General features: G+C 39.5%; 1 protein-coding gene across 1 annotated transcript in view; it reads right to left on the bottom strand.

The window, feature by feature from the left end:
• Positions 1 to 3,103: 3,103 nt before the first annotated feature.
• THSD7B (thrombospondin type 1 domain containing 7B) overlaps positions 3,104 to 12,253 on the bottom strand; it is a 1,122,472-nt gene continuing 1,113,322 nt past the window's right edge. The window contains exon 30 of the mRNA XM_057551976.1: positions 3,104 to 4,239. Within this exon, the coding sequence (XP_057407959.1) occupies positions 4,158 to 4,239 (82 nt within the window). The 3' untranslated portion in view covers positions 3,104 to 4,157. The remainder of the gene's footprint in view (positions 4,240 to 12,253) is intronic.

Genomic DNA, 12,253 nt, shown 5'->3' with positions numbered 1-12,253 from the left:
ACAACTTTGCTGGGTAGAGTACTCTTCCTTGGCAGTTTTTTTCTTTCAGTACTTTGAATATATCATGCCATTCTCTTCTGGCCTGCAAAGTTTCTGCTGAAAATTGCTGATATTCTTATGTGGTTCCTGTATGTAACAAATTGTTTTTCTTGTGTTGCTTTTAAGATTCTTCCTTGTCTTTAACTTTTGAAAATTTAAGTATAATGTGTCCTGGTTTGGGTCTCTCTGTGTTCATCTTATTTGGAACACTCTGGACTTCCTGAATCTACACATCTGTTTCCTTCCTCAGGTTAGGGAAGTTTTCAGCCATTATTTATTTAAATAAGTTTTCTGCCCTTTTCTCCATCTCTTCTTTTGGAAATCCTATAATGAAAATATTGCTCCACTTAATTTTGTCCCGTAAGTCCGTTAAGCTGTCTTCACTCTTTTTCATTATTTTTCTTTTTGCTGCTCTGATTGAATAAATTTGTCTGTGTTGTCTTCAGGTTTGCTGATCTATTCTTCCACTTCATCTCATCCATTGTTGAACTCCTTTAGTCTATTTTCTAGTGCAGTTATTTTATTCATCAGCTCTGTGACTTCTGTTTATATGGTCTTAAATTTTCTGTCTCTTGTTGGAACTCTGTTTGTTCATGCATTCTCTTGCCCTTGATAAGCATCTTTATGATGATTATTTTGAACTCTTTATCAGGTAAATAATTTATCTCCCATTTCATTAAGGTCTTTTCTGAGGGGTTTTCTTGTTCTTTCATTTGGAACACATTGCTCTGTTTTTTCATTTTCTTTGACTCTCTGTGTTGGTTTCTATGGAGTAGATAAAACAGCCATCTCTCCCAGTCTTGAAAAAGTGGCTTTTTGTAGGAGATGAACCTTTGCATTCAACCCTGACCTTTCTTGGTTCTCTCTCAAACCTCTTTGATTGTCTAATTAGCCTACTTTGTTCTTAGTGGCTACCAGTAGTTGAGGGTTTGCCAAGACTCGTCAGTGTTCCAAATGAGAGGATTTCTGGTAACAACACCTAGATTCAGGCTGAATGGATGCTGGGTCCTCAGGCAGCAGCTTTTAAACTATGCAGGTATACTTTTTCCAGAAAAAGACTGGGAGATGGACATTTCTGTCTCTCCCTTCTGCACCTAGCCCTGGGGTAACACAGTTAAGAACTGTCTCTTTGTTTGCTATCATCATGTTGAGCCCATGAACACAGGCTGTGCTGGCCAGAGCCAGGCTCAAGGGATGTGTCCTCTAGGCAGCAGCCACAAAAGCTGGGGTGCCAGACATGTGCACAAGCTCCTTTTTGGAGATACCAGTGACCTGGGGTGAGGTAGAGAGACAGCCCAAAGATACCACTCACCAGCCTTTCTGGTTTCCAGAGAGGATTGCGGTTGGCTCCTAAATGTATGCCTGTGTCTCAGACGACAGCTATAAAGAAAAGCTAATAGTCCCCTTTCATGGAATGACTGGGCATTTCTGTCTGCTGCCACCTTGCTGTGCCCTGGTTGGGGGGGAAAGCTGGTTAAGAAATGTTTCTCTAATAGCCCTGTGGGACTAATAATGTGTGGGCTAATGTAAGCCCCACTGGCTGCCAGAGTTAGATGTTCAGGATGCCCAGATGCCTGGGTGGCAGCTGTAAAAACTAGGGCACCAGATGTGTGAACAAGCTCCTTTCCAGGAGATGCTGGGGACCTGGGATAAGACAGAAGGAGAGCTCAAAGATGGTTCCCACCAGCCTCCATGGCCTTTGGAGAGTATTTCAGTTAGCCCCTAGATGTGGATTAAATTAGATGCCTGCCCTTCAGGCCAAAGCTTTAAGTTTTGCAAAGAGGCCTCTTTCACAGAAATTCTGGACACTTTTCAGTTGGGTGCCTCTGTGTTGGGCCCTGGAAAGTACCCACAATGAGTCCATGCAAGCTTTTTAAGAACTGTTTGTTTGTTCACTATGGCCTTTGTGGGTCTTGTGGTCACAAGCCCTGTTGGTTTTCAAAGCTAGATGTTTTGAACGCCTGTCTCTCAGGTGCAGGTCTTAAAAACTGGGGTGCCAAATGTGGGCTTCAAACCTTTTACTTCTCAGAGAGAAGCGGGGGATTGTGTCTCCTGATGAGGGTCACTGCACCAGGGGTGGGGCTTACGGAGACAATGTGTCTCAGCCTCTCCTACCCATTTTGATGTGGGTTTTTTCTTGTGTGCCTGATGTGTAGGAGTCACTCGGCTAGTTTCTGGATTTCTTTTGGAGGACTGTTCCATAGGTAGCTGTAGATCTGGCATGTCTGTGGGAGGAGGTGAGTTCAGAATTCTTCTATGTCGCCATCTTGAACCAGAACCCCCTTTTACATTTATTGTTAAGGTCTACCTTAGGAGGAAAATGATTTCATTATCTCATTTTGTGGGTCAAACAACTGAGGCAGAGAGGCTTTATCATCCTTGCATAGGATCATACAGGCAGTAAAGGGCACAGCTAGGATTCGATCTCCGAAGCAGGATCTCTTGAACTACCATGAAGACTACTGAAGCTTTAGCTAAAGTGAACTAATAAAAGGACAATTCTAGGAGCTGTTTCCTCAACCACAGTATTGACATAAGCTATTCTCTTTTCATGTAGGTTTTTCATTTAAAACCATGGTGGCATTGAAGAAAATCAATTAGCGTTAAAATGGTTAACAAAAGTCCTAGTATAAATGAAAACATCCTCTATCTATCTATCTTGCTCATTGTATCAGATTTCTAACAAACAGTTCCATTTTCTCAGGCCTCTCAGTTCATTTACGTATCAGTCAGTGTTTGCATACAGCGGTTTGTTCTAATGTTAGCTAAGCTGTAAATATTCCTTCAAAGCTACTCTGTGTAATCATGCTTGGCTCCATTTCATAGCATAACCATGAGTGCTGAGAGTGTGGGGTAAGAGTCCTTTTCTCTGTCAGTGATTTCAGCTGTCAGTCAACCTCTAAAACAGTGACACAGGGAATCTGTTATTAAAGCTGTTTTCGTCAAAGCGTGGGCTCTTCAGGAGGGACTAAGAAGTCTACAACAGTTAGCATTTCAGTCTCTCGAGCACTTTATTGGTTATAAATACAAGTCAACACCACAAGATGGCACCGTCTTACTTTTCAACATCTACAGTTACAAACATTGATCTTCATAAAATGGTTTCAGCTTTTTCATGTGTTGTTTTAGATACTATTGAAACCTTATAAAAGCAAGACTTGCTACAAACAGGATCGGTGTTCGATATATATTAAATGAGGTCAGATAATTAAATTCAAAAAAAGAATTTATAAATATTCAATAAGAAAATTGAAATTACAAAAGCAGCGTTTTTCATCATTAAACTGAATTACAACTGTGTACGGTTAATGCTATATCTACATGGCTAAGTTTTTATTAAAATACACAGTTTTAGTAATGAAATAATTAATTTACCTCTTTCTCCAATATAACCATCTATTACTTCATTTGTACACCCTAACATTCAATACACATTTCATTCAAAACCACCTGGCTTTCATCTAGTCCAGGAATTACACACATTCCATTTGTTTTCAATAGATGCAACCCATGAAGTACCATCATCCCCCTGGCTACAAAACAGAATACAATTTGTAAAGGTAGAAACTCAGAGAATTTCTGAAATGGTAACCCATTCTCTCTATGTTCATGAAAATAGGCAATCCAATTTGAAAGTCTTTGAACCGATGTAAGCTCTAGAAAACTCAGTGTTGAAGTATGGGAAGAATAAGGATTTGCACTAACATAGTGCGTAACAATGCAGTGTCAGGCGACTCATCATTTACAGTAAATGCCTTGATTGGACTTTCCTCCAGATTGTCATCATGCTGCTAAGGATAAAGTTTATACTCAAGTCTGTGGGAATTCCATCATATTTTCTTCTTCCCATTTCCAAGCAGGAAGAGAAGGGTTTTCAGGTCCCTTGGGAAAAATCAAAGAATTAAACACACCCACAAACAACTTGAAAGCAAAATGGCAGACAGAATAATCCTTGACTCCATGTCCAAATGAAGTTGAGGCAATATTACTTTCACAATATTTGTATCCTGCCTCGTATAACGCATCAGGAGATTCCTCAAAAAACTGAGAATTCTGAGAGCTACAAAAGAGAAAGCAGTTAAGGCAGTTGATGTCTACATTTGGATTTCTTTTTCAGGTTACATGTCTAAGTCTCCATCGTAGGCTAAGGTCAGAGGCTTCTGTTGGGGAGGTGTGCTTTGATGTGGTTTTGGCTTCTTGCTGTAAAGGGAAAAGAATTCCTGAGATAAAGTTCACAGAGCTCTGTTTCACCTGCCAAACAAAATTGTGAGGTACAGAAATTCAAGTGCTTAGACAAAAGATTGATTTCTCTGGACTGGTGGGTTCCTTTTTGGAATATTGGTGTACTTTGACCCTTAAACCAGGAGAAGCCTTTGGTTTAGTGGAAGCAATGAATTTGGTAAAGGCTACTTTCCTTTGTTTATATGCAGTAATGCGAACATCTGTTGCTCACTAATTCCTAACCTACTGCGTCCTCCACAGCAAGATGGTTAACATCGTAAGTAGCGAGGACAGCCAGACTCCCACGCCCTACTCTGCTCTTGTTTTCAAGTAAACACGCTTCTGCTCTGGCCTGAATCCTGACATCTAGCTGCCAAGTCACCAGAGCCTGTCAGGAAAATTTCACTGATTCTGCACCAGGCAAAGCTCTTCTCCCCTGGTCTCTGTTCTCCTTGAGGTCAACAACGTGGCCAGATCAGGGAGGGCTGCCATTCCTTCTCACAGAGAGAGAAGCTGAACTTGAGTTACATTCCCAAATCACACGGTGATGCCCCAGATCTGGGCAAAACACGCTGCATTACGCTCTTTGATTCTCAGTAGGCGTGACTCTCAATTGATGAGTATTTATAGTTTGAATTCTACCTCACAGTGCCCCACCTCCCACCGTTCTGTCTCCCTTCCCTCCTCAGTGCCTTGGCTTTGCTGTGACTTCAGAGCCCAGCTCTCTGCGGGTTGTCCTCACCAGCAGGGGAGCCGTCTCACTCACTGTCTCCGAATTTCTGTACTATTTATTTTACAGCAGCATCTGTGATTAATTGGATGCATACTAAGTGCCAAGCCCTGTGCTGAGGATTTACAGAGGGTATCTCAATAAATCCCAGGACAGCACTGAGAGGGAGGCATTAGGATTATTGCTACTTGACAGAGAAGGACTAGAGAGGTTATTTACCTTCCCTCAAGTCACTGAGTGAGTGGCACAGCCTGGAATCTAAGTGCGTCTAAAACACACAGGACAAATGCTTTTAACCCTTCAGTGCATCCTCTCTCCATCCAATTCATTAATTAGGCACTTGGTGGCAACAACTTTTTTGTCTGTATGTATTAATTTTTATACTTGGAGTGAATGTAAATTAAAAACAAACATTTCAATGTGTACAACTGACTGGCATTTCCAACACTGTGTTACAGTGTTGCATAACCATCACCCTAAAGGGAAACTGGTCCCACTAAGCAGTCTCTCCCCGTTCTCTACTCTGTCCCTGGCAACCACATATCAACTTTCTGCCTCTGTAAATTTGCCTATTCTGGATATTTCATATGGAATCATACTATATGTGTGGCCCTTTGTGTCTGGCGTCTTTCACTTAATGGTTAAATTAGAGAATTGTTTGATAATGTGACTTTTACCACAAAAGAAAAAGATGTTTGATAACATGGTTGTAGGGAGAATCTCCTAGTTTAAAATACTCAGGTTCTAATTCAGGAGAAAAGTTTTTTTTGGATGTTTGAAGCAATTTATAGATGCTAAAGAGGTAAATTACAAATGATTTTTTAAAAACCTACTACAGGAAACCAGAGATCCTACTGTGTCCCTACCCAGCACCCAGCGTGTAGCAGGTGCTTGGTGTATGATGTGCTGGGCACTGGCTGCAGGCAAACACCTGCCTCTCAGCAGAGGGGAAGTAGGTAGAAATATGCTTTAAATTCTCTGCAGAGGCGTCCTCGGCCTATGAGTTCCTGTTTCCCAGGTCCGTTCCGCTTCTCAAGAACAGTTACTGCATAATTATCTGAATAACATTCAACTTTGTCTATATTAACATATATGCATATTCCAGTGTCTCTAGTCATATTGCCAGGCTCCTTATCAGTTATCTATTTTATAGCGTGTATATGCCAATCCCAATCTCCCAATTTATCCCCCTCTCTTTCCCCCCTGGTAACCATAAGCTTGTTTTCTATGTTTGTGACTCCATTTCTGTTTTTTGTAAATAAGTTCATTTGTAAGCTTGTTCTCTACATTTGTGACTGACTCTATTTCTGTTTTGTAAATAAGTTTATTTGTACCATTGTTTAGATTCTACATATGAGCGATATCATATGATATTTGTCTTTCTCTGTCATACTGAGCAAAGTAAGTCAGACAATCTCTAGGTCCAACCATTTGCTGCAAATGGCATTATTTGTTCTATTTGGCATTTTCTAAGGGCTGTTTGGCAGAGAAATGGGAAAGCTGAGTCCTGGGGCGTGGGGAGGAGGCATAGAGATGGTTGGATCTTTATAGAGACAATAATATTTGGTTACCAAAGGGAATGAGGGGATGAGAGATAAATTAGGAGTTTGGGATTAATATATACACACTACTCTATATGAAATAGGTAAACAACGAGGACCTACTGCATAGCACAGGTAACTCTCTTCAGTATCTTGTAATAACCTATAATGGAAAAGAATCTGAAAAAGAACTGGTGTGAGTGTATAACTGAATCACTTTGCTGTACACTTGAAACTAATACAACATTGTAAACTAAAAGTACACTTAAATAAAAAAATAAAATTCAAAAAAAAAGAGACAATAATAAACTTGGCTAGCCTCTAGGACTGTGCCTGGAAAATTCTGCTCAAATATGACACAGATTTTTATACCAGCTTCCAGGTATGGAATTATTATGAACATTGTGTTCACCTCTAGGAATAGGAAAAAAAAGAGAAAGGGGGCTCCTAGTATATAGGTCTTGGATTTTTGTGGCTCGTGGTGTGTGTTGGGATGGCTGTGATGAAGGCTTCATTTCATATGCATCTTTTCATACTGTGTAAGCTCTCAATTGACAGATACTAAAGTCACATCTATGAATGTGTGAGATCTGAGAACTTTTAGAGAGTTTAAAAGTTAGCAACCACTGAATAAGGTGGTGATTTTGCTGGGGAGCTGTGGCTGGTTAAAAAGAGCCCTAAGAGGAAGAGGTGAGTGGGAGGCTGCCCTCTGCAAAGCCAGCAAATAGGAGACTTGTCCTTTGAAGAAGTCCCTGCTCCCTTTCCTTTCTCTCTCCCTGTTATTTATTAGGAAACTCATTTAGGAATCATCTTTTAAGTCACTTTCTTTCCTCAACTCTGGTATCGGGGAAGGTGTGACCACCTCACTCACACTAAATCAGGAGCCACAAATGCCTGGCCCATGGGCCGCCGCCACCCCAGGGCATCCTGTACCCACGGTGGACGTCTCCCATCCATCACATTATTGTTTACTGCTGAGCCCGGGAATAGCCTCATAACTCTTCCTAACGGAGCACTCTTGACAGCCACCATCACTTTCAGAGTTGGCCCAAGGGAGAAAACCAGTATGCAACCCAGGCTGTAAGAGATCATTGATGGACACGTTTTAAAGTCACCTCTTCCATGACCATTTGGTTTTAGCAAAGGATAGATCCATTAACCCAGAAAAGTGAGCTCACTGTAAACGGGCAGGCAAGTGCTGGCACTTCTCAGCACTCTTGAAGTCAAGCCACAGGGACCCATCCCCAGACCAGAAGACATTAAGAGGCAGCTACTCAGGAGGGCCGAGCCTCGGAAGTGGCGACACCACCTTCAAACTTTCAAATTTGAGAGCCCCTTTCCTGCATTGTGCTGAGCAAGGTAGAATAGCTGCAGTTCTCCGAGTAATTTCCAGGCACTATGTCTAGATTACCTACAAGCTCACCCAGTGGTCGTCCCCACTAAATTACCTCATGAGTCTTTATTGCCAGGGGAGCTGGGCATCAGTAGTATTATTTCAAAAACTCCAAATGCTAATGGCAGATGTGCAAACGGTCATATCTGAACAAAGCAGTCCTTGAGAAGACTATTTTTCTCTGTTTTCTCAAAAACATGTCCAAGTGTTATCATAAATTGCTTTCATCTAAAGTGTACACCTAACAACTGGCATATTTATTAGAGCGGCTCTCTTGTCCTAAGCTTTTTATTTTGGGGGAGAAAATATAAAATCTCCAAAACTGTCATCCTCTAACTAACTCTTCTGCAAGCTATTTAATAGAAATAGATGGTGTGAAAATACCTATTTGGATTCTTTAGGCAGCTCCTATATAACAGTAAATGTTTTGATATCAATAGGTCTGTACCCAGGTCTGTAGCTTACTTTACTTGGGAAATGAAGAGCCCCTAAAAAATGTGAAAGGTAGACACTACCTCAAGTCTAAAGAGTTTTTAGGATTACTCAAGGGAAAGAAATTACAGAGATTGGAAAGTCCAGTGGAAAGAGTATACATTTGGGGGTTAAGACAAACCTGGAGTTGATTTCACCAGGCTGATGTCCTTATGTAAGTTATTCAACTTTTCCGAGGATTACTTACTCTGCCTTTAAAATGAAGGTGATATTAGCAACACCTCACTGGATTATTATGAAGACTGAATAAGGCAATCTACGCAAAGCACTTTGTTTGATGTATGAATATTAGATTTTTTTCCTGGCGGCCCCGGGTGTGATCCCTGGTCAGGGAGCTTGATCCTACATGCCGCAACTAAGACCTGGCACAGCTAAATAAATAGGCCTTTCAACACACCAGGGTATAGGGAAACAGTAGAAAATGAAGTTGAAAGAGTTGTTTGGGCTCAAATAGTGGAAGACTTTAATTGACTGGTAAAGCAGCCAGAACATGACTTTCATTTTGCTGTCAATGGGTGTCTGTCTGAGGGGGAAAGGGGCTGATCACTTGGCTAAGTTTTAGGAAGATTAATCTGGCTACAGACTGCTGAAGGGAGCATTTGTAAAGAATCCAAATATGGAAGTAACTGTGCTAATTCCAACAGGGGATTATTAAGGCTGGGCATTGAGGATGAAAAAAATAGGTATGAGAAATACTGTACATAAATATAATTTGGTCACTAAAAAGTAAGGGGCAATTCCATTGATCTTCTATAATAAAAATTTTCCAGAAAATTATGTTTGTCATCAGAATTCAGTGAGATACCTAATTAATCCCCAGCACCTAGAGTTATACAGAAAGGGCCACAATAAATATTTTTTGTTGAAGGAATGGGTTAAGAAGGGTAACACAATTTTAAGTTGAAGGAAATGGAGAAATGTAAAAGGGTGAAATTTATGACTGTTAATAAATTTTAATTTTTAGATATTCTAGGGAAGAAGGAACCATAGAATCTGGAATTGGGGATGTGGCTATGAAGTAGTACACATGCAAGCTTTCACAGACTAATAGACTAGCTGATTATCTTACACTGTATTGGGCCATTGCTTTGAGAGCAGTGTCTCATCTGTCAACCCTTTATGTTCTTTGTTGCAATTTAAGACCTTTTCCTTCTTCTAATGTTTTTTAGTGGTGAATGCTTCCTATTACTCTCAACCTCATATAAGGCTTTCCACTTCACATTTGTTCATTAAGACAGGACCTAGACAATACTCACAAAACTTACCAATTCAAACATAATTGGTCACATCATTTGATTTTAGGGTAAATGACTAACTGAAGGTGTTCCTTTTTACTACAACACTGTGGAGATATTAATTGGATAGAAATCCAACTTCTAGAAATTCAATTTCAATCACTATAGGTGGCAGAAAAAATGAAAGTCACTTTATTTTCTTCACTAACTTTCACTGACCAAGAGCAAAGATTTAAAAACCTGTGTAACCTTGGAAGTACAAGCTAGAAATACAAAGACTGGATTTGAATTGAGATTAAAACTTGGGTGAAAATTCTCAAGGAAATAGTTTGAGACAGATGATGAATATAAATATCTTGAATTAGAGAAAAAAAGTAACACTTTGATCACATGAAAATTAAAAAAAAAATCCTTTGAAAATTCTTCTTAGGAAGCTAATAAAATATTCTCAACACACTTGAAAACATTCAATGTATTTTACTTCTGTCTGGTTTCAAGACCAGCTCATCAAACAAAATATATTCTATACAATACAAACAAAATATATTCTATACAATAAGCTAATCATCATTTTCTGAGAATAACATTTTTAGGAACTAGTCACTTACAAATTGGGGTTCCTGGAATGGACAGTCAGTTAAATTTTCTCTCATGGCTGGTCAATGTAGATAAACAGCTGGCTCTACTATTCAAAATGTACTAATAGGTTGTTTGAACCAACTGGTCAATCTAACATAACTGGTCAAAATAGGTCAGTTTGAGAAGAAAATTTAAGAACTAGAATTATCTAGAGTGATGGCTCTCAGCCTTGCCTGGATATTAGAATTACCTGGGGCACTTTTAATTATTCCTGCATGTGGTCAAGTTGTTCAGATACTTAAATCAGATTCCCTGGGGCTAGAAATATCAGAAAGGGAATGTAAAAATACAATACCTTTTAAAATCACACCCCCAAAATAAAATACTTAGGAATAAACCTGATCAAGGAGGTGAAAGACTTATCTGCTGAGAACTATAAAACATTAATAAAGGAAATTGAAGATGATTCAAAGAAACGGAAAGATATCCCATGCTCTTGGGTGGGAAGAATTAATATTGTTAAAATGGCCATACTACCTAAAACAATATACAGATTTAATGTGATCCCTATCAAATTACCCATGACATTTTTCACAGAACTAGAATAATCCTAAAATTCATATGGAACCATAGAAGACCCAGAATTGCCAAAGCAATTCTGAAGAAAAGGAACAAAGCAGGAGGCATAACCCTCCCAGACTTCACACAATACTACAAAGCTACAGTAATCAAAACAGCATGGTATTGGCACAAAATTGACATATGGATCAATGGAACAGAATAGAGAGCCCAGAAATAAACCCACACACCTACGGTCAATTAATCTTCAACAAAGGAGGCAAGAATATACAATAGGAAAAAGACAGTCTCTTCAGCAAATGGTGTTGGGAAAGTTGGACAGCTGCATATAAATCAATGAAGTTAGTTAGAACATGCTCTCTCACCATACACAAAAATAAACTCAAAATGGCTTAAGACTTAAACATAAGACATGACACCATAAAACTACTAGAAGAGAGCATAGGCAAAACATTCTCTGACATAAATCGTACCAATGTTTTCTTAGGACAGCCTCCCAATGCAATAGAAATAAATAAACAAATGGGATCTAATCGAACTTACAAGCTTTTGCACAGCAAAGGAAACCATAAACAAAAGGAAAAGACAACCTATGGAATGGGAGAAAATATTTGCAAATGATGCAACCAACAAGGGCTTAATTTCCAAAATATACAAACAGCTCATACAGCTCAACAACAAAAAAACAAACAACCCAATCAAAAAATGGGCAGAAGACCTAAATAGACATTTCTCTAAAGAAGATGTACAGATGGCCAATAGGCACATGAAAAGATGCTCAACATTGCTAATTATTGGAGAAATGCAAATTGAAAGTACAGTGAGGTACCACCTCACACCAGTCAGGATTGCCATCATTAAAAACTCTACAAATAACAAATGTTGGAGAGAGTGTGGGGAAAAGGGAGCCCTCTTACACTGTTGGTGGGAATGTAAGTTGGTGCAGCCACTATGGAAAACAGTATGGAAAACTCTTTCTCAGAAAACTAAAAATAGAATTACCATATGATACAGCAATCCCACTCCTGGGCATATATCCAGACAAAATTCTAATTCAAAAAGATACATGCACCCCTATGTTCACAGCAGCACTATTCATAGTAGCCAAGACAGGGAAACAACCTAAATGTCCATCGACAGAGGAATGGATAAAGAAGATGTGGTACATATATATATACAGTGGAATACTACTCAGTCACAAAAGAGAATGAAATAATGCCATTTGCAGCAACATAGATGGACCTAGAGATTATCATACTAAGTGAAGTAAGTCAGAAAGAGAAAGACAAAGACCATATGCTATCTCTTATATGTGGAATCTAAAGTATGATGCAAATTAACCTATCTATGAAACAGAAACAGACTCATGGACATATAGAAGAGCCTTGTGGTTGCCAAGGGGGAGGGGGGTTGGGGTGAGCAGATGTGAGCTTTTATATACAGA

This window comes from Balaenoptera acutorostrata, chromosome 8 (assembly GCF_949987535.1).
Source record: "Balaenoptera acutorostrata chromosome 8, mBalAcu1.1, whole genome shotgun sequence".
NCBI classification, from domain to species: Eukaryota; Metazoa; Chordata; class Mammalia; order Artiodactyla; family Balaenopteridae; genus Balaenoptera; species Balaenoptera acutorostrata.
The sequence above is the reverse complement of the archived record's forward strand: the minus strand, read 5'-3'. Positions and strand labels throughout refer to the sequence as shown.